The sequence below is a fragment of the Apium graveolens genome, chromosome 2 (genome assembly GCF_009905375.1).
Source record: "Apium graveolens cultivar Ventura chromosome 2, ASM990537v1, whole genome shotgun sequence".
NCBI classification, from domain to species: domain Eukaryota; kingdom Viridiplantae; phylum Streptophyta; class Magnoliopsida; order Apiales; family Apiaceae; genus Apium; species Apium graveolens.
Genome location: NC_133648.1, coordinates 238,807,005 through 238,828,562, shown reverse-complemented (window position 1 = coordinate 238,828,562; position 21,558 = coordinate 238,807,005). Strand labels below are relative to the sequence as shown.

At 35.4% G+C, this 21,558-nt stretch overlaps 3 protein-coding genes across 3 annotated transcripts; all 3 read right to left on the bottom strand.

Annotated features, from left to right (window-relative positions):
- Positions 1-8,880: 8,880 nt before the first annotated feature.
- LOC141698147 (uncharacterized) lies at positions 8,881-9,597 on the bottom strand. The gene has a single exon (XM_074502778.1). It carries the CDS (start codon positions 9,595-9,597, stop codon positions 8,881-8,883), a length of 717 nt encoding a protein of 238 aa, XP_074358879.1.
- A 654-nt stretch (positions 9,598-10,251) lies between these two features.
- LOC141708216 (uncharacterized) lies at positions 10,252-15,057 on the bottom strand. Its single transcript, XM_074511722.1, has 10 exons — positions 14,931-15,057; positions 13,829-14,008; positions 13,435-13,568; positions 13,138-13,182; positions 13,011-13,064; positions 12,454-12,558; positions 12,133-12,336; positions 11,834-11,919; positions 10,801-11,642; positions 10,252-10,703 (listed from the first exon to the last, which is right to left on the bottom strand). The coding sequence occupies exons 2-10, from the start codon at positions 13,965-13,967 to the stop codon at positions 10,483-10,485; spliced, it is 1,830 nt and encodes a 609-aa protein (XP_074367823.1). The 5' UTR covers positions 13,968-14,008; positions 14,931-15,057; the 3' UTR covers positions 10,252-10,482.
- Positions 15,058-18,368: 3,311 nt separating this feature from the next.
- LOC141698132 (uncharacterized) lies at positions 18,369-20,641 on the bottom strand. The gene is made up of 6 exons (XM_074502756.1): positions 20,103-20,641; positions 19,741-19,849; positions 19,389-19,663; positions 18,815-19,295; positions 18,658-18,708; positions 18,369-18,509 (listed from the first exon to the last, which is right to left on the bottom strand). The coding sequence occupies exons 1-6, from the start codon at positions 20,639-20,641 to the stop codon at positions 18,369-18,371; spliced, it is 1,596 nt and encodes a 531-aa protein (XP_074358857.1).
- Positions 20,642-21,558: the final 917 nt, after the last annotated feature.

Genomic DNA, 21,558 nt, shown 5'->3' with positions numbered 1-21,558 from the left:
TCGGTCAAAGCCTTCCAACATGGTAGAAAGTAGTTCTTATATTTGAATCATTGTCGTTTCGTGCTACAGCCGAGGGATTTGATTTCGAAATAAGAAATACTTGTCTATTACATAGAGATGTGTACATTGAATTAGAATCTAAAGGTCGGTACGTGCCACAGCCGTGGGCCGTTGGAGACTGATTCAATTGTACGAAATGTTGGGTTAGACTTGACTTAGAATATTGAGTTTGTCGTGCCACAGCCGTGACTCAATTATTCAAGAGGCTAAAGTTATATTAGGGAATAACATAAGATGTAATTGACAAGAGTTTTCTGCCTATTAAACATCACATGACGTTTCGTGGCACAACCGAGGTTGTGTGATGGAATGTAGGATCCCTATTCCCACTAGCATTATGAATGCTTAATTTTCACTTAGGGGGTTGAATAAATTAGATAAACTAGTGGGAGACACTTATGAATAAAGACACGATTCATATAGTGTTTTGAAATGAAATTGAATATTTGCTAAGTGTTGTTATGTGTTTATCATTTACAGATTTACTATATTTGTCATGTCTTCTGCACTATCACTCTGAATCATACTAGATGCTCACAAGTTGACTGGTCTTAATTTAGCTGTTTGTTTTCACTGTAACAAGTTGGGGCACTGGAAGAGGAACTGCAAGGTTTACCTTGCAGAATTGAAGAAGAAGAAGGGTAGTAAGACTACCGCTTCTGATTCAGGCATGTTCATGATCGAAGTTAATATGTCACTAGGTCAAATTTCTAGTTGGGTATTAGATACCGCCTGTGGTTCTCATATTTGCAATTCGTTGCAAGGACTAAAGGGAAGTAGGACTCTTGAAAAAGATGAGGTGATTCTACGTATGGGCAATGGAGCAAGGGTTGTGGCCATATATGTAGGATCATTTAGTTTACATATGCCTACGGGCAAGACTATTATTTTGAATAATTGTTATTACGTTCCCTCTATTGTGAGGAATATTGTTTCTATCCCTATGTTGGATTTGGATGGTTTTTCATTTATTATTGAGAATAATGAATGTTCTATCCTTAGAGATAATGTTCTTTATGGACGTGGTATTATAAATAATGGTCTGTATGTATGTGACGTAGAGCATGATTTACTTCAGATTGAACAAACTAATAAAAGAAAATGAGATGATGAAAATCTGACCTATTTATAGCACTGTAGGCTAGGTCATATTAGTGAAAATAGACTGCGGACATTGCATAAGGAATGGTTAGTTGACCCCTTTGATTTTGAATCATATCCTACATGCGAGTCTTGTCTATTGGGTAAAATGACCAAATCTCCATTTAGTGGACATGGAGAGAGGGCTGCGGATTTACTAGGATTGGTACACACAGATGTATGTGGACCAATGTCTACGCAAGCCATGGGTGGATTTTCGTACTTCATTACTTTCATAGATGATAGATCTAGATTCGGATATGTGTATTTGATGAAACACAAGTCTGAAGACTTTAAAAAGTTCAAAGAATATAAACATGAAGTGGAGAAACAAACCAAACTTAGTATTATAACTCTTCGATCAGATCGAGGTGGTGAATACTTGAATGGAGAGTTTCTAGCTTATCTCAAATAAAATGGTATAGTCTCCCAGTGGACTCCTCCATATACTCCACAGTTGAATGGGGTATCTGAAAGGAGAAATCGAACTTTGTTAGACATGGTTCGGTCCATGATGAGCTATGCAAATCTTCCAGTATTCCTATGGGGTTATGCATTGGAAACCTCAGCATATTTACTGAATAAGGTACCTTCCAAATCTGTTCCTCAAACACCATATGAGATATGGAAAGAAAGGAAACTGAGTATTAAACACGTTAAGATTTGGGGATGTCCAGCTTATGTTAAGAAAGTTGACCCAGATAAGCTGGAATATCGATCCGTAAAATGTAATCTTGTGGGATATCCTAAAGAGACTTTAGGGTATTACTTTTACACCGATCATCGGGTGTTTGTCTCCGGACATGCTACCTTCTTGGAAAAGCAGTTTATCCTTGAAGGAAACAATGGGAGCAAGATTGAACTTGATGAAGTTCAAGAAGCACAGACTACTACGGTTCAAGTGGAAACACCTATTCAGACTGAACAACCTTCTGTGGAACAGCCCATTCGTAGGACAGGGAGAGTGTCTCGCCAACCTGAGAGGTATTATGGCCTTGTCATTGAGAATGATAATGAGTTGTCAATTATTGATGATGATGACCCTATGACCTATAATGAGGCTATGAGTAGTGTTTACACAGAGAAATGACATAGTGCCATGAAATCCGAAATGGAATCTATGTATACCAACCAAGTATGGACTCTGGTTGAGGCGCCTGAAGGTGTTAAGCCTATTGGGTGCAAGTGGGTATACAAAAGAAAGATTGGAGCAGATGGCCAGGTGGAGACCTATAAGGCCAGGCTCATGGCAAAAGGATTCAAACAAAGGCAAGGGATTGACTTTGATGAAACTTTTTCGCCTGTAGCCCTGTTAAAATCAATTCGGATTTTGCTTGCAATTACTGCTTACTACGACTATGAGATCTGGCAAATGGACGTGAAAACGGCCTTCCTCAATAGGGAACTTGAGGAGGAAGTGTATATGACACAGCCAGAGGGTTTTCTTTCCAAGGGAAATGAACACCTAGTGTGTAAGCTACTGCGAACCATATATGGTTTAAGGCAAGCTTCTCGTAGATGGAATATCCGTTTTGATGAGACAACCAAAGAGTTTGGTTTTATCAAAAACATAGATGAACCATGTCTCTACAAGAAGGTTAGTGGGAGCGCGGTAACATTTCTTGTATTGTATGTGGATGACATACTTCTTATAGGAAATGATATATCGATGCTACAATCAGTCAAAGTATGGCTATCAAAGAACTTCACCATGAAGGACTTGGGAGAAGCATCCTAGATTCTCGGTATGAAGATCTATAGAGATAGATCTAGAAGAATGATAGGTCTTACCCAGGGTACATATATCCAGAAAATGCTTAAAAGGTTTAGCATGGAAAACTCCAAAAGAGGTCTCATACTGATGAGCCATGGAGTGTCCCTTTCCGAAAAAAATGTCTCCTAAGACACCTGCGGAAAGAGAGCGTATGAGTTAGATTCCTTATGCTTCAGCAATAAGATCTATCATGTACGCGATGTTGTGTACAAGGCCTAATGTTGCTTATTCAATTAGTGTGACGAGCAGATATCAGTCCAATCCAGGTGAAGACCACTGGAAAGCAGTGAAAAACATCCTTAAGTACTTGCGAAAGACTCAGGACATTTTTCTTGTTTTTGGTGGTGAATCTGAGTTGAAAATAGAGGGTTATACTGATTCTAGTTTTCAATCAAAAAGTGATAGCAAATCCATGTCAGGGTACATGTTTACTCTGAATGGTGGTGCAATTCAGATTGTTGAAAGAGGAGATGTCAACGTCGAGAGAGTTGACACACATAACAACGTAGCAGACCCACTCACAAAGCCACTTTCTCAGAGTCACTTTGATCGTCATAAAGACAAGATGTGTATTAGATACCAGAGTTATTGGCTTTAGTACAAGTGGGAGATTGAAAGAGATATGTCCTAAGTCCAATCATGTATGAGGATTTAGGAATAACTTTTATGTAATCTGTTTTGATTTCATTGATATTAATAAAAGTCTTGTTTTATTTTTATTGCGGGCTCTATCTATTTAAATGTTTAAATAAGATATACCACAGTTTAGAGTAAAGCTTTTTATGGATTGTGATGAGATCATAATAATGAGACCTAAAAGATGATAACTCTAAACTTAAATAGTTCCTGGTCGTAGGATTACTAACTGGTAATTAATAATCCGCAAAAATCGGTACATACTATGCTTGCTTCATTATGAAGGATGTCTGTTCTCATAGACATTTATGTGGTGACACTATAGCTAGTATGTAGGTGCTTATTATAGAATAAGTTCACTGAACATGACTAACACAGCTGAACAACTGATGGAGTTCACTCACGTGTCAGCAGTTGTTCACATAGTGATAGTTGTACAAGTATCCTTAGACTTGAGGTCATCATAGTCATCTTGTGTACACTGAACTATGCTTTGGTTTAGTTCTTAGTCTCAAGGGACAATTATAAGGGCTATACTGGGTATAGGAATTTGTACACGAAGATAGTGTATGATCAATAAAGGATCTACCCCTTCCAGTGTAGGAAGAGAATGTTCAATGCTGATCCACTTATGTTAGTTCAGGAATCTCTGGCCAGAGTGAATGAAATTAGAAAGGAGTTTCTAATTTACATTAATTAGAACTAAACATAGTGAATGGGAAAGCAAGTGATTAAATAAGATAGGCTTGACACAAGTTCCATGCCTTGTATTTAATCGTGACATTGCAGGGTAGAAGGAATTAATTGTACGGTAACTACTCACTGAATAGGTTCTTGGTATTCTAAACAGTGAATTCGTATTATCCGGATAGTCACGATATGCTGAGAAGTACCCCTCGCGATGTAGAATAAATATGATTAATTAATTAATCATATTTAATGAATTAGAGAATTTATATAAATAATGATAAAATAGTTTTATTATTATTTATTTCTACTACCGGCTTAATATTGAACCTACAGGGTCACACCATAAAAGAGAATGATTTAATGGTGGAGGAATTAATTAATAATGGCTGATAATTATTTATTTATGAAATAAATAATTAATTGGCAAATTTAATAATTGATTAAATGAGATTTAATTGATTATAAATTAATTAAGAAAAGGTTCTTAATATTATTAATTAAGAATTTAATTTTTGGAAATTAAATCAAGAGAGAAAATTATTTCTAAAGTGTTTAGAAAGAGGATTAATAATTAAAAGGTGTTTTAATTATTAGTGAGAATAATAAAGGGTTAATAATAATAATATTTTATGGAAAAATTTTCAGCTGGAAATTTTGCCTATAAATATACTATTATAGACCCTATTTTTGCCTCAACCAAAAAGATTTACAAAACCCTAATTCTCTCCATCTCCTCCTCCTTCATTACATCGTTTTCTTGGTGGATACCGGTGGAGTGCTTCACACTTGAGGAGCAGCTGCTAAAGATCTCTGTTCATCGTTCTTGGATCGCTATTAAAGACCTCCATATTTCCATTAACGTAAAGCTTCTTAAGGTAAACATACTGAACTACAAATTAAATATTATTTTTCGCATGGATCCTGCGGAGGGTTTTATTTTTTTAAGATTTAAATTTACATTTTCACTGCGTTTATGTGCTAAAACCCTTCAGAATCTCTATTTTCTCCCAGATCTGTTTAGCTGTGTCACAGTTGACAATGTTGTTGTACATCACATTGTCAAGTGACTCTATCAGAATAAATTGCAAGCTATTATCCAAAGAGACTCTCTCTTTTTCAGTTTCAGTGTATTTTGAGGGGTCTTTAGAGGCATAATGAGCTGGGATGACCATATCTCCATCTGTAGATTCCTCAACCCTTTCCATGGGAGTGAAATGACCATTTTTGAGAATCTGAATATATAATGGGTTGGCCATCTTTATGAATAGCATCATCTTTTTTTTTCAAAATATGTAGTTGATTCCATCAAAGGCTGGTATCTTGATACTGCTTATCTTTTGTGCACTCATACTTCCAAGATCTTTATCTGTTTTCTTTCAGATTTTGCTCTGATACCACTTGTTAGATATTAAGTGCAACACATAAAAAGAGGTGAATGTGTTTTCTTGATTTTTAGCCTTTTTGAAGTTGTTTGGATATGGTGTGTGAACAAAGCAGTTTAATTGTAGAGATAATGTGTTAGCATAATTTAAACATCAAGCACAACAAACATAATATTTCAAAACTCACTTAATTTATATTAATTATGTTTGTCTTCTACATATTCTGTGTTTTTAAAAATATAAGAACTCAACTTCTTTCTTAAACATGGGATTAGTATTTACTTTATAGATTATTAAACACGGGTTTACACAACATGCAATAAGATGTACTAAACCTTTTTCTAAGCTATCTCTAATTCTTTCTATTTTGGCTCAGTAAATCTCTGCAAATCTTGTAGGTCTGTGACCATCCTTTGTTAGTTAATCTTGGTCTTTAATCTTGCACTCTTCAAACTGCTTTTGTAGACTTTCCAATCTAAGTGAATAGATCGTTTGTTGGTTGATAATCTTGAATCTTTAACTTGTCTGTATTACTGTATTTGAGGTTCATGTCGAGATCTCAAGTTTGTTCTATAGAGAAGTGACATCTCGATAAGTATAATTACTTATCGAGATCTCTGAGTTCTCTATAAGTGTATTTGACTTGTCGAGGTCTCTGAGTTCTCTATAAGTGTACTTGACTTGTCGATGTCTCTAAATCTCTACATGTAGAAATGACTTGTCGATATCTCTGAGATCTCTATATGCATTTTGACTTGTCAATATCTCTAAGATCTCTAATGAGAAATTGACTTGTCGATATCTCCAATCTTTACATCTTCATTTTGACTTGTCGATATCTATGAGTTCTCTACATGCAAAAATGATTTGTCTATATCTCCAATCTTCACATCTTCATTTGACTTGTCGATATCTCTGTGAATTCTTTATAAGCCATTTTGGACTTCTCGATAAGCCATTATGGAGTTCTCGAATGACTTCTCTATATAACTTGATCTGTGACTTGTCGATACATTGACTTAGAATATTTTTCATAAAACAGATTTATTCAACTCCAAACTTCTACATCTTTTCTCTGAGTCATGATCCTTGCTTGTTTACATAAAAATAGTTCAGTCTAATCTTCTAACCATTTTACAGACTCAAGAAATGCAATACATAATACATATTTAGACTATCATACAACTAAATTTCAGGGTTGTCAACGTGAATTAGTCTTATTATTATACAAGCATGTCTTGCACAACAAGGCATATTCATAAATTCTACTCCTGTGGGATTCAAACCTGTGATCAAGGGGATAATTATCCCCTCTTTAAGCAACTGAACCAACCCTTGCAGGCGACACTGGCATTTGGATTGTACCGATTCAGGAAACTTTAACATTTTCTTCTTTTCAGAGGCCGAATAGTTTTGCCAAAGATTATAATACTTGACTACGAGTCTAAATGGGTCAAACTGTTCGTGAGCTGCTCGATCTCGTCTCGTAAAATATTCAAATTCGACTCGGTAATAATTGAGACGAGCTCAAACTTGAAATATTCAAATTTTTTACCGAGCTGACATCGAGTTTCAAATTACTCGGCTCGTAAGGTTCCCAAGCCTTATCGAGCCTTTACTATTTTTAATTTGTTTAAAACAAATTTATTTTGATATTTTATTTATATTTTACATATTTAATCGAATTGAAATCGAGCTGAACCGATCATATTTCGAGTTTTGTCAATATTTTGTTAATAGATTCAAGTTTCCGAGCCGAACTCGGGCCTATCAAAATTTTTACGAATAAAGTTTCGAGATGAAAATTTAAGGCTCGGTAAAACTCGAGCCCGAGCTCGAGTCCGAATATTTTTAATCAAGTTCGAGCCAAGCTTGACAGTGTTCGACTCGGCTCAACTCGATTACCGCCCTATACTTTAACATTCCGTTATACTTTGTTATCTAAATATTTGAATTTTTTTATGACAACAATTATTTGAATCTTTGAGTACTCATCCCACTTCCAAATCCTTATGAGTAATAGAACATCTCCGGTGGTGATAGTACAATAAGACAATCTTGATTGCTTACCTATTGAAGTGGTGGATTGTTATGATGTTGACAACCAATGTTGTCGGCAATTTTCCTAAATGATGATGAAGACCACATATATAATTGAATAAATTATATATAATGAATATTTTTTTTATTTAAGTATTATTTATAATTTAATTTATGGAATCACATTATCAATCTTCAAAATTGCTAACAAGGGTAGCGGCTCCGCTATTACATAAGATAAAAAAAATATTATCACATTAACATGAAATATAATTTAAATAAAAAAAGAGAATAAAAAGATTAACCTTAGGATAATTTTCACGAGATTATGAGAAAAAATATAGGTCTAAATAGTAATTAACAAGTAATATTTACTTATCATATTTATATGTGTTGTTTTAAAATTAGGAAAGTACATAATTATATACCGAATATACTATCCACAAATTAATCTGTAGGAAAAAGTTTGATAAGGTCTACCTCATGTTCATGGAAACCTCTGGTATTATCATTTGTCGGTGAGAACAAATAGACCAAAAACTAACGATATGGTGGAAGCAAATAGACCAAAAAAAACAGAGAGAGAACCGAGTTCAAAGTTGAGTACCAAGTAGGTATCAAAGAATCAGAGCCTAGAAACTCATTTCATTTCCTTTGGTCTCTTCTGTCCATGTCCACTTGCATCCTTCTTTTGATTATGAATGTCAAATATTTTTTAAAAAATGTCATGTAAATGTCATATTGGTAAACAATAAAATTCAACTTGTATAGGATCATACAGATTGTTGTAATACTCATCAAAAATAACTGCAAGGCCGTGATTTGATCTCGGTGATTCGTTTTTCTTGTTATCCTATTGCCAAAGTTCAGACATCATTACTGCAAATTTGAAAAATATGTAGAGAGATATGTTACAAGAATACACCATATGATAATGAGAATCACAGTTTATGAAGATGAGCTTGGGCAATATAACATAGATAGTACAGAAGAACATGTGCAGGATTATTCTCACGTGTTTTCACGCCCTAAATTAATGTAGCTGCAGTATAAGACAAACCCCAAGGTCTTGTAGCACTATAGTTGTATTGGCTTCCATGGCTGCTCCAACTTAAAATCGCTGATTGTTCATCTTGTTGGATCTTTATAAAGTACTCTTCAGGTTTTAACCTTGTGCAACACTGCAGGCGCCGAGTAGTATAACTTAAAAATCTTAGGAAGCCACACAGGCAACAAAAACCCAAACAGATTAAAGCACCACAACACCATATTAGTCACAGCAATACTTCTTCCAACATATATCCTTACTGCACTACTGCTGTAACTCCCACCATCTCCACCCTTGTTTTCCTTAGCAAACTCGTCTCTCAGCCACTCCATGAGGCTGAAAATTCTCACTGAATTATACACCACTGGCACGTATACTCGTATGGGCAGAGAAAATTTATCCGAAAATCCAACTCCTTCCATAAATATTTGACATAACAAAAGAAAAAGATGGGGAACAGCTGGTTTGATGCTCTCTTTACCGCGTAGAAAGAAACCTTGAGCTACGTAAGCAAAGGGTATGATAAGGCCTATTAGGCCAGTTACGATGATGTAGACGCCCATAAGCTTAAGCTGCTTAGATGTGAAAATGGGAGGATAGGTAGAGTTGGGAATGACAGGGAAAGCAACCATGGAAAGGAAATACATGTAGATGACAGTAAAGATTGCAAATGCAAATTCTTGGGGCCTTACCATTCCAGAAACAGAGAGGAGAAGTATTACAGGCAGAATAATGTAGTGTCTGAGAGTTAAAGAGTATAAACTTTTGGTACCAGGTTTGGTGAGTGCTACCTTGTCACTGGATGGACTAGTAGTCACACCAGACATTGCCACAGCCTCCTGAATTCCTGTTTTGGGAGAATAACAGAAGAATCTCAAGTAAGAAATGCGAGATATACTTCAGAGATTAAGTTGAGTGGATAGGATTTATGTGATTGGCAAAATTAAAAGATAATGGATTTTTATCTTGGACATCCCAGACCAACGGCACCAATTTTGTAGCATCACTTTTTTTCTCTTTCGTACACATTATTTTGACATGCTTGTTCGAAAAATCCTCCAATTAAGTTAGCAGCCTCGCTTGACATCTCATTCAGTAGAATGCACTTGGCATCCCATCCCATTTTCAACAGTTGCAATTTGCAAAAGACTCGGCCAAAGACAAGAGCTTAGCCTAGCTATTTCAGAAACCCTGTCTAGTAGTAGGATTTATTCTTTTTATTTATAATTTATATGACACTTAAACTTCTTGTTGAGCATACAAGCAAGTAATGCAGGTGTTACTTGGGTGCTATAATAATTTCACATGTGTGAGACCTGGATTTGTATCTTGACAGGATAACAGAACTATAAAAAGTTGAGTGTAAGAGTCCGTGACCAATTATTTTTTTGAAAATTCTCAGAAAATAGTTAAATACTTTTAACAACATTTTAGAAGAGAAAACTTAAAAACTCACAAGTGAATTTAAATAATCGGAAATGAAACCTCAAAAACTGCAACAAGTCTATTAATCTTTAAGGAAACTTTAAAGTCGAAAAAGAAACCAGATTGACCAATTACCTCAACTGCATGAAGTAAGAAATACCTTAACATATTTCTCCAAAAGAAACCCCTCTCAATCTATTCCGCCACGGGTAAAATCCAAGACTACTGGCTAACTATAATATAACCAAACTACACCTTCCCTATACCTCCTAGGTGATAATACTTGTTTAATATTGTACTTTTATTAGGTAACCCTTTTTGGGTTTTCTACTAGGCTTGTCACTCACACGTCTGTCGTGTGCTTCCATAGTACCAAAACGGGTTTCCTCGCTTTCAAGAATGCTACGCCCCTCGCTATCATCATTTGTGGCATCACACTGTCCTTGATGTTCAGGTTCTTGGGAGAGGACCAAGGTCTCATGGTCCCCGGAGATAGCCTCCTTCCATCCTACATTGAGAATAATGTCATTAGATACACTAGTATATTAATGCAAGAAAAACATATCTAGTAACAAGTAATAGAATTGAAATGTGTCTTCTCATACTCTGGGTAAGAAAAGCTCTTGCAGAATGACTGGAGAGTGTCAATTTTGGTGGCCGTAAGAATTCATTCTGTTTTCTATTGTTATCAACTTCAGATGATCCAGTAGAGCATTTGCCTGGCATTGTACCCGCTCCCACAATCACGGGTATAGAACCAATCATCACCTCACAACTTGTGCAATCTGTTTGACTTATTTCCCCTACATGCAACATAGCTTTAACACACTCCCGACCATTTTCTACTGTACCTTTTCTAGTGCCAATTTCACTGCTATCAACTTGAGGGTCCCTTGGGGGAAAATACTTTTGCATTGGATCTGGTTTCACTACATCAGGATCGTTACCCTCACTTCCCTGCAATTCAACATTCTTAGCTCCGAAAATATCCAAGAGTTCATTGGTGTATCCATCTTCGACATCGAGATCCTTTAGTTCATTCTTTTGCACAGTATCTGGTTTAACTACATCGAAATCCTTTACTTCATTCTTTTGCACAATTTCTGGTTTCACTACATCAGGATTGTTACCCTCACTTCTTGGCAACTCAACATTCTTAGCTCTGCCAATATCCAAGACTTCACTGGTGTATCCATCTTCGACATCGATATCCTTTACTTCATTGTTGAAGACGTGGACGGCCTCAAAAACTGAGGCATTATGATCTTCTATAGCATGCAACTCACCTGCAGATTGGGGTGGACAAGTTATTTCAGCATCTGGCACATTCTCAACTATAACGGCAGCATCCGCTAATTTATTTGTCTCCTTGTTGGAACGTCCTTTTGTTTTCTGTTCCTTCTGCCGAAGTTTTTTTAGTCGTTTCCTTTCCAACAGCTCAGCTTGCCTATTTATTAGGAAACAAGGGGGAATAATTACTAAAACAACAAACTTGGCCTATAATTTCCATTCTAATTCACACAAACACACACACACACACACACACAGATTTAGCCTTTATCTCTATTTTAATTTCACGCACACACGTAAACACACATAATGATTGCAACTTACAAAATAAAGGTAGGTCTAGCTTACCTTCTCTGGGCAGCTTCTTCTTCCTCCACAAGTAACTTTTGGCACCTTAAGGCTTCAGCATCTTTGTCAGCAATCCATGCTTTAACCTGAACAGAGAAAACATTAAATAGTGTGCAAAGAGCATAAGTCAACACACAAGTCCACTTTTAAAAACTCAACGAACTTGTTTATTGATGTTGGTTGTCCTCTTACATTCAAGCACAATAAACTTTGGTATATCGAATCAGTCAAATATGTTGTAGGAGGGAGGACAGAGACAGGGGTAGTAGTGATAAGACAAAAATATACAAGATAAATACCAGGTTTTGTTCAACAAGAAAGCTGGTGCAAGCAACCAGGTTCTTCATCTCAAGGCCAACTTTCCCAGCATCCCCATCAAAGATAAACTTTTGCAATGACCCTGCAGAGCCACATAAGAATGTGCTTTCACTTGCATCGTCAAGGACAGTAAAAAATTCCTGGGAGGATATCGGGAGCCTGGAAGGTGAAGCTTCTATTACATCCTACAAATAGAATTGTGTTAATAAATAAAAATTAACATAATATAAGAAACTAAAGTGTCTGTGTGTTGCTGGAGGGAGAAGATGAAAAGAGAGTATGCCTTAAACATAATCTCTTACCAAGAGTACATAACCAGCCTTCACATAAACTTGCGGAAGAGCACAGAACCCAGGTGCGCGAACAAATGATGCCAATGCTTTTATTATTGAGGAGCCAGGAACTCCCTATAACATAGTCAAGCTTAAATCATTACACAAAAGCTTTTCTGGAAAAAATGACACCAAGGAATATAGTAGTAACGGCCTACAATTTTTACATAAGTTGAGTGACAGAAACATAACAAAGTACTTGCACCTTTTTAAAGACATATTTGGGTATTGTTTGATCAATGATCTCCATACAGTTGGTCTGTTTCGATCCTTTACTTATCACATAAAATTTTTCATCACTTCATAGTTCAATTTCATGGGACTAATATTACCATGGGAGAGGGTTGGAAAAGAGTCTTTAGCATTACTTAATGTGTTAGGTATAAAATCAATTCAAGTTCTGGATTGTCCAGAGATTATGACCCTTGCATACGAACTTAACTCTACCTTTTACAATAGTAGTACTCAGATAAGGACTAAGGTGCATTATGATTAACATAAAACTTAAAGAAAGTTTCATGAAATACCTCTAGGATCACATCCTCAAATGATAGAATTTTTTTAGCCTCATCCAAGGAGACCTGCACAAAACGAAAGAATTATAACAGATTGCAACCAGAAAAAAGTCCTTGCTCAACTTCTAGCAAGTATTACCTTGTCCCAGAATGCTCCTAATGAATCCCTGTTCTTGTGAGATTCCTGCAATGTGTGATTATATTACATCGCAAACTAGATTTTGACAGTTGTAACAGTTAGATTAATTAACCTATTTTAGGAGAACATATTCACTATACTGTATAATATAAATGATGAAAACCACGATTCTTTATATAGGTACATTCTTTTAGCAAAGTAGAATTTAATATTCGAACGGTTGACATTTCTAACATAAAGAAGCGGTAGTAATCAATTATATACTGACAATTAATGTCATTAAAAAATTAAGAAAACCTTATCAACATTCGATCGTCTGTGCACACGTATATGCCTGCGGTAGTTAATAGGAGAGCAGAATTCCCGGGAACACTTGTCACACTTCTGCATCTGAACCTTCAACGGAGTTGGCAAAGGCCACCCATAAAGATCTGTAAAAGGAAACAAGCGATATAGATGACTTGAACATTAGATACACAACTGTGATTTACAGATCTTGAAATATGCCTGTATGTTAAAGGAGGGTTGCCTTTGATTCGATCAGTAAATCTTTTGAGAAACTGCGTATGTAAATGCAAGTAGATTTCTTTTTACCGAAAAGATAAGTCAATAATACGGTGATCAGATTTCCAATATTCTTGACTTCGATTTGAACCAAATTTATAATATCTAATAATAAATTTGCTAATACCTTGCTGGTCGAAACCATTAAGCAACTGGACCCACTGCACTGGGACATCATTAATCCTTGGAAAACAAAGGTAAGGCTGAATTCCAATCGTCTGTCTGACTAAAGCATCCTGCACATCATTCCCCAGTCCCAAAATCATCGCATCAAGATTTCTACCAGCCCTGCTTCTGCAACATACATCTAAGCAAATAAAAACAATATTACATAAAAGGCACTACCAAATTTACCATAGTACGTTAGACTAGTTCACCTAATTAATACACCAAAAAGCCCTAAATGATATATATTGAAACAAGACCGCTCAGAAGAAAGTTCTAATGATGAGCTAGGTGCGGCCTAGAATCTCATCTTTGATTGACACAGACAAACTCATATAAGGATAATGATGTTCACGGTATCACCGAGAAAGTAGCATACACATGCAAAAGCAGAAACATATAATATATACGAGATTGCAAACAACAAAGCAAATTACGGCATATACAAAACATATCATCGAATACTTTTACACCACTAGTCCAAGCATAGCTCACCTATAACGATATGTATACACACTACGGTTTTCATTATTACTGGTATTAAATAATACAATCAAACTAACTCTGCCCAACCTTAATTCTTGTGTCATTTACCCATACACATTAATCGAAACCATAAACCATATACCTCTACCATTTTAGCCTAGTGTGTACTTCAGTATTCGAAAAAATGTGTGCCTGTTTACATAAATTTCTGGCAATTAACCTTGTCCCAAAATCGAATAAAATCCATTACCAGCTTATTCAACATACCAATCAAACCACAAAATGATAAATTTCAACTACTCCACTTTACAACAAGTGACATGTTAAGTGATGCAATTCACACAAATGCTGAGTACAACAAAAAACAAGTACTAACAATCATACAAATCATTAATCAAACAATTGAAAAATCAATTAAAATAACGGGAAATAAAAAAAAAAGGCAAAAAGACAAGGACATAAGCTAGTTGAGTATGTTTAAGGTTGTTGTTGTTGTTGTCTGATCCATGATCATACAAATGAAAAAAAAACAAAAACAAATAAATAGATACAGGAGAGGTGTGTGTGTGTATACATACCAGTTATCGGAAGATGTTGTAGGGATTCGAGATTGCCGGAAAGGCGGCGAGAGGATTGTAAGGAGAGGAACAATATATGTCTTGTCCCTTTAATATATATACACACACGCACGAGTGTGTGTATATATGTATGTATATTAAATTTAATTTTATATTTGATTATGATTAATTATATTTCTATTGGTGATGATTTATAAAAGAAGAAGATATTGTTAAATTATTTTATTTAATGAGGTATCTCCATAAATATAATATTTTCCATTTTTGTTTGTGGGAAATATTGTCGTGGATACTAACTGGATATTCGCCTGGAAAAATATGATTATTTTGTTTAAATTGGAGAAAATAATAGGATTTTGTGTACTGGGTAAAGGAGGATTTTAAACGTATCAGATACCCTTTTTTCTTGCTTTTGATGATACCTCAGAGAAAGTATTAGAAAAAAAGGCAGATTTAACGTATAAAAGTTATCGGATGTTACGGGGTCGGATGCAAATTTTATTGCTCCATTTTCCTTTACGGAATAAGCCAGTGATAATTTTATTGTTCAATTTTTCTTTTGGATAGTCCGTAGGAATTCATTCGGTTTTATTCTAATTTACTCATTTATCGAATCTATTTTTTTATTTTACCTCATTTTTTTTATCGAAGTTATTGATCCCGTTCTATTCTAATTTATTCTATTCTAACTTACTCGTTTATTGAATCACTCATTCATTTATCGAACTCACCCATTCTATTTTGTTTCAATCTTATTTTGTTTCGGCTCACTCATTTATCAAACGTATTTATTTGTCGAATCTGCGGTCATTAAAATTATTTGTCGAACATGTATAAACCTAACTATTAAAAGAATGTATATAATAATGTGTTGCTCTATTTTAACTTACTCATTTATTTAAGCACTCACTCGTTTATCGAACTCACCCGTCCAATTTTGTTCTATCTCACTAATTTATCAAACACATTTATTTGTCGAACTTATAGTTATTTCCGAATATACGTATTTGTCGAATACATTTGAACCTAATTATTAAAAAACGTATATAATAATGTGTTGACATATTCGAACTTACTCATTTATCAAATCACTCACTCATTTATCGAACTCACTCATCCTATTTTGTCCTAACTTACTTATTTTTGAAACGTATTTACTTATCGAATTTATAGTCATTTATGACTATACCCATCCCATTTGTCGAACACATATAAATCTAATTATTAAAAGAACGCATATTATAATATGTTGTTAATTATGTATCCTTTTGAGAAATATTAAATTAAGTAACTTATTATTTAAAATAAATAATTTTAATAAAACTTTTTTTGCTTAAACAAATTAAAATAAATACATATTACATACTAGAGTAAAATGCATTATGTGTACCCAGAGTTTGTCTTTACTGCACATTATGTACCTAATGTTTCAAGAATGCACAGTGTGTACTTAATGTTTTAAAAACTATGCAAAGTGTGTACTTTCCGTTAAGTCTACACTAACTCCGTCAAGGGCAATTATGTACATTCACAAAGCCAACGGTTATCAGTCCGTTATAAGGCTTGCAATCAAGTTTGGGACCTGTGTTTGTAAGTCACACATCATTTGTAGGGTACCAAAATCAAAATCAAACACATTTGGGTAGTGAAATGGTGGAAAATTGCTACTGTGGGTCTATGGCGATTTCAAGAGCAGTATGGACTGAAAACAACGCTGGAAGAAGATTCATGAGCTGCATAAACGGGGTTCGAGGATGTAACTATTCCAGATGGGTTGATCCACCAATGTCCATTAGAGTACGAGTTGTGATCAATGGTTTGCTAAGTCGCATAAAGGATAATGAAGAGGAGATGCAGAAGCTTCGATTGTTTCACATGGAGGAATTAAAAAATGCTAGTTTTAGGACAGAGAACAAGAAATGGATGAAATATGTTGTAGTATTTGTGTTGGTTGTGATCAGCTATGTAATAATGGTTTTTTTTTTCGTAGGTAACCCGCAGCCGCTACCCTTCGGGTGCGCACTGGGTAAACCCTACGGGCTCACGCAATAGCCTGCAAACCACGTGAACCAAGGTAAACCGTATTTAAGCGACAAGCTCTGACTCAGGAGGCATAATCATAAATTCTCCTCCCGTGGGATTCGAACCTGTGACCAAGAGGACAATTTTCCTCTCTTTAACCAACTGAGCCAACCCTTGCGGGCTGTAATAATGGTTTAGGTTGTTGTTTTTTTAGTTTAATCAAGAGTACTCTTTAATCAATGAAAATGTTATGTTGACTTGAATTACTACATTGTATTTTAGATTAGTTTTGTTTGATCTGATTGTAATTGCTTGATTAAAAAACAAAATCAAAGTCTTAAAAACATAATAGTAACAGTGAATTAGATGGAGGAAATGGATCATGCATAACATCAAACAATCACAAATTTATTGAAAAACATGAAAAAAAAGACACCCCCCAACACCCCTCGAGCTTAGTTTGCTCCCTCTTCAGCAATGATGTCCTTGATGGCATAAGGAGGGTCCTCAAACTCATCGATCCCTCCCTCACCAGAAAGACAATGATTTGCCAAAGCATCGGCAGCACTGTTAGCAGAGGAAGTGGTATGGTAGACTTGGAGATCATCCCATTTCTCACTGAGGAGATTGGTGATCATGGTAACAAGATCATCCATAGGATGATTAGGATCAGGATATATGATCTGATACATTGCTTCAGCATCTTCACATTCAACCATCAACCTTAACTTATCATGTTCCCATGCAAGTTTGAGACCATAATATATTGCCCACAACTGTGAAGTGGTTGGTATTGCCAAGCCTATGACACCTCCACAACCCATGACCCAGTCTCCATTACTGTCCCTTATTATGCAGCCAACAGAGCTCTTCCTTTGTGATCTGTTAAAAAGTCCCTGAACATTGAGTTTGCAGTAGTTTGAGATAGGTTTCTTCCAAGAGGCCATTTTGGTAGTTGTTTGTGTATTATAGTTTGTGTTGTAATATACAAAACAAGGTAAATAGGTCCATGACTTTATAGTACCAGTTGGTTGTAGATTTTAATGGCTAGTAGGTGGTAATTTAAGAGATTTACAAGTTACAATGTTTGAAAGTAGACCAAGAGTATGAGTAGCCAATGCATGTAAGTTATGTTACTACCAAGGAAGACTAATGCTTACAAAGTGTGAATGGTGGAAGAAAACTGTAAATTTGCAAAATAATAATAATATAAAGACTTGAAACTGCAAAATTTTATGCATTACAGAAGTTACCATCTCAATAAATATGAGTGGATTACATATTTTATTAATTCCTTGCAATTGAAACTGCACCTTAATATGATAATTCAATTTCAAAGTTTAAAACTGACAAAAAAATACAGTGCCTAAATCAAGGAAATAATTTAACAAAAAAATCTTGTCATAGACTACAAGATTATAATTTCCATATTGGTAGCTTCTCTGCCTTTCTTGCATTCTTAGCAGCTTCAATTTGTTTTGCACTGGTGGTCTGCTTCCCATTGACAGTAAATTTGTGTGGATGAATTCCCATAGGTGTATTTTTAACTCTATCAGGCTAGCTATAAGATTTAAAAATCTCACCTTAAGTATTCTCGGAATTGACATTTGGCACTGGTTGTTTCATGCTAGTAGTTACATCTGTGGGAGGATTTGCAACCATTGATTTTGGGACTTTTTTTTGGTTTATTAGCCTGTTGTGGGACCTTTTTCTTCTTACTGGATCCTTGAGCACCAACATGTGGCTTATTTTGTTTCTATCACAATAACCAACTTGATCAAATAATGAAACATGAAATATTATGTAGTACACTTATTAAGTAATTCATACAAATTAATATTGCTCATTAATATTACAAGTACCTTTGCTGGACATGATCTGGCATTGCGTTTTTCTTCATTGCAATAACTGCACCTTCCTGTTGTATTTGTCCTTTTAAGTTTGCAAACATTTCCTTTCACAGTCACTGGCACATCATTCCTCTTGTTCCTCTTTTTTTTGGGTCTTCCTGGTTGCACTTTAATTTCTGGAGGCAATGGTGCAGGAAATGGGGTCTTCTCCCAATATTGTTCACTATTTATTGGCAATACTGTGTATGTGTATGTGCTCAAGAACATATCCTTATAATAGGTCTTGTGAATATAGTCAACCATTTCTAGATTTTTCCATTTTATGCATGCACAAGCATGATAGCATGTCAATCCAGTTAGGTCATATTTTCCACATGCACAAGACGTAGAGTCCAAGTCAACCACTATCTCATGCCCCCCATCAGTCATTGTGCACACATATTTACTTGCTCCACTCCACTGAACCATACAGCTCCCACTAAAACCAATTGCCCTAATTTACAAGTATTTTACACTTGTAAATATTGTTACATAATTTTACTAAAGAAAATATTAAAATATTAAAATAGAAGCATGATGGCCTTACTTGCTAACTTTTCTCATTGCATTTGGGCATATTGGATTAAGAGCATAACTTTGCAGCATTTTGTCCCTCCTTGTCTGAATTCTTTTCATAACAGCTTTATGTATACCTTGCAGTAAGTTAATGATTGGCAGGTCCCTATACTCCCCAATGCTATTATTGAATACCTCACAATGGTTTTTGACAAACATATCTGATAAACATGTTATCAAAAATGCAGACCTTGACCACTGTGACCTAGGCCTCTCCATCAGCCATGCATAACACTTCTTGGATAACTACAGTTAAAATTATGAAATTAGGAACTAAGGAGGTTGTTACTATGAATTATGAAATGAAATTGCAGTAGCATTACCTTTTTTAGTTCCTCCATATGTTTGTTAAACATATAATCTGTTGTAGCTCTAGAAGCCATCCATAATAGAGTTCTTAGGCCAATCCCTTTATGTTCCTTGTACATATTTCTGTACAAATGCATGACACAGAATTATGCTCTGCATTTGGTACAACATTTTGAAGTGCATTGATCAAACCCTGCAAAAATAATAATGTGCAGTTAGTTTTTTATGATCATGAACATATAAAGACAAACTAATTCCTTACCTTTTGTCTATCAGAAATGAAAGTCCAAGCTCCACTGTTTTGAATGTCCACATCAGTAGCCAAGAGCTCTAAAAACCAATTCCATGATTCAGTGTTTTCAGCCTCAACTATTGCCCAATAGCTTTTTTCACTTCATTTATGTAGTCCCATATTAAACCATACTGTTTAATATGGTTACCCTTGATCTCGGCAAGTGCCATTCTTTTTGCCCTTCCCACTGTATGGATGCTGATCTCACATCTCCAATCATTTACAATTTTCTTCTGAAAAGCAGGTGTTGGCCAGGTTGGATTCATTTTTATGTCATTTTCATAATGTTTTGCAATCCAAGATGATGTCATATTCTTCTGCTTAAAGCTCTCGTAACAACTGTGAGTCCTTTGGTAGGTTTTGATTTGCAAACTAGCAGATTTGGGCTTAGGGGGGGCATAAATCTTCCACTTGCACTTGGGATCTTCACATATAAATTGAACCCTATGTCCAAAGTTCCTAAGTTGCTTCACTGCCCTCCTATGTTTAATGGACTGATTTCTAACAGCACTTCTAAATGTACTAGCACTGCTAAAATGTTTAATGGACTGATTTCTAACAACACTTCTAAATGTACTAGCACTGTTTAAAACCATTCCAACCTCAAATTTGGGATCATTCATGTCAGTGGCTTCATTAAAAAGCAGGGTACCTAAAATCATCATCATCATCATCTGTACTATTTGCAACCCACCTTTCTACATCACTATCATCACAGTCACTCAAGTCAGATAAAACACCTCCTTCTCCCTCATTAACATCCATGAAATTACCACTGTCAAGAGTCCAATTAGTCACATTGTGTGTCTTAGGAAATTCCTTCTTTTTTTCCCCTAACTTTCTTGACAGCAGCCACATCTTCATCTGTACTATCTACATTGGAGCTGTCATCATGGAATGATACATGATCAACCTCTTCATCAACATTCTCAAATTCACAGTTTTATTCTTTGTCCATAACTTCTTCTTCAAGATCATTGGGGGCTTTACACATGCCCTCTAACTCCAACAGTTGCACTAATTCATCATGCTCCCTTTGTGCAATGTTAGGGTCCTCAATGTAGTCAAAATTCAACCACTGAGAGGGAATGAAATTCATAATTTCCTGGCTCGTTGGGTTACTCTCACAATACAAATGCATCAACCTAGTTGAGTCAATATGTTTACACATCTCAAGCACATCTGCATCATTTACCAGGGGGAATAATGCTACATCCATATTAGATGATGGATGTTTATAAAATAATTCCAAGAAGCTACAAGTTTCACCACATTCATTGAACATCCTAAATACTTCTATGTAGCTAATTTGATCAACATCACACATGTCTACATATCGGACATGGCCTTCAACATAATTTTTAGGGTTTGACTCAAAATGTCCCCCAAAATGACACTTAATAGTAAAATTATCAGGTGCACTTGCAAATTCAATACATGGTATAGAAGATAAAGTGATTGTAAACATTCATACCAAATCCTAATTTATCAATATACACGACCATATTACTTAAGACGATTCTATGCAGATTTTAACACT

What these genes read in the sequence shown, in the direction of transcription:
- LOC141698147 (XM_074502778.1), bottom strand. Translation starts at nt 9,597, where the DNA reads ATGTCTGGTGTGACTACTAGTCCATCCAGTGACAAGGTAGCACTCACC.
- LOC141708216 (XM_074511722.1), bottom strand. Translation starts at nt 13,967, where the DNA reads ATGATTTTGGGACTGGGGAATGATGTGCAGGATGCTTTAGTCAGACAG. An exon ending in GACGATCGAATGTTGATAAG is followed by an intron (nt 13,183 to 13,434) that starts GTTTTCTTAATT and finishes CACACATTGCAG; the next exon opens with GAATCTCACAAGAACAGGGA. An exon ending in TTCTTGTTGAACAAAACCTG is followed by an intron (nt 11,920 to 12,132) that starts GTATTTATCTTG and finishes TTCTCTGTTCAG; the next exon opens with GTTAAAGCATGGATTGCTGA.
- LOC141698132 (XM_074502756.1), bottom strand. Translation starts at nt 20,641, where the DNA reads ATGAATGATCCCAAATTTGAGGTTGGAATGGTTTTAAACAGTGCTAGT. An exon ending in GAAGTGAAAAAAGCTATTGG is followed by an intron (nt 19,850 to 20,102) that starts GCAATAGTTGAG and finishes GCATTTGTACAG; the next exon opens with AAATATGTACAAGGAACATA. An exon ending in GCAATGAGAAAAGTTAGCAA is followed by an intron (nt 19,296 to 19,388) that starts GTAAGGCCATCA and finishes CTTGTAAATTAG; the next exon opens with GGCAATTGGTTTTAGTGGGA.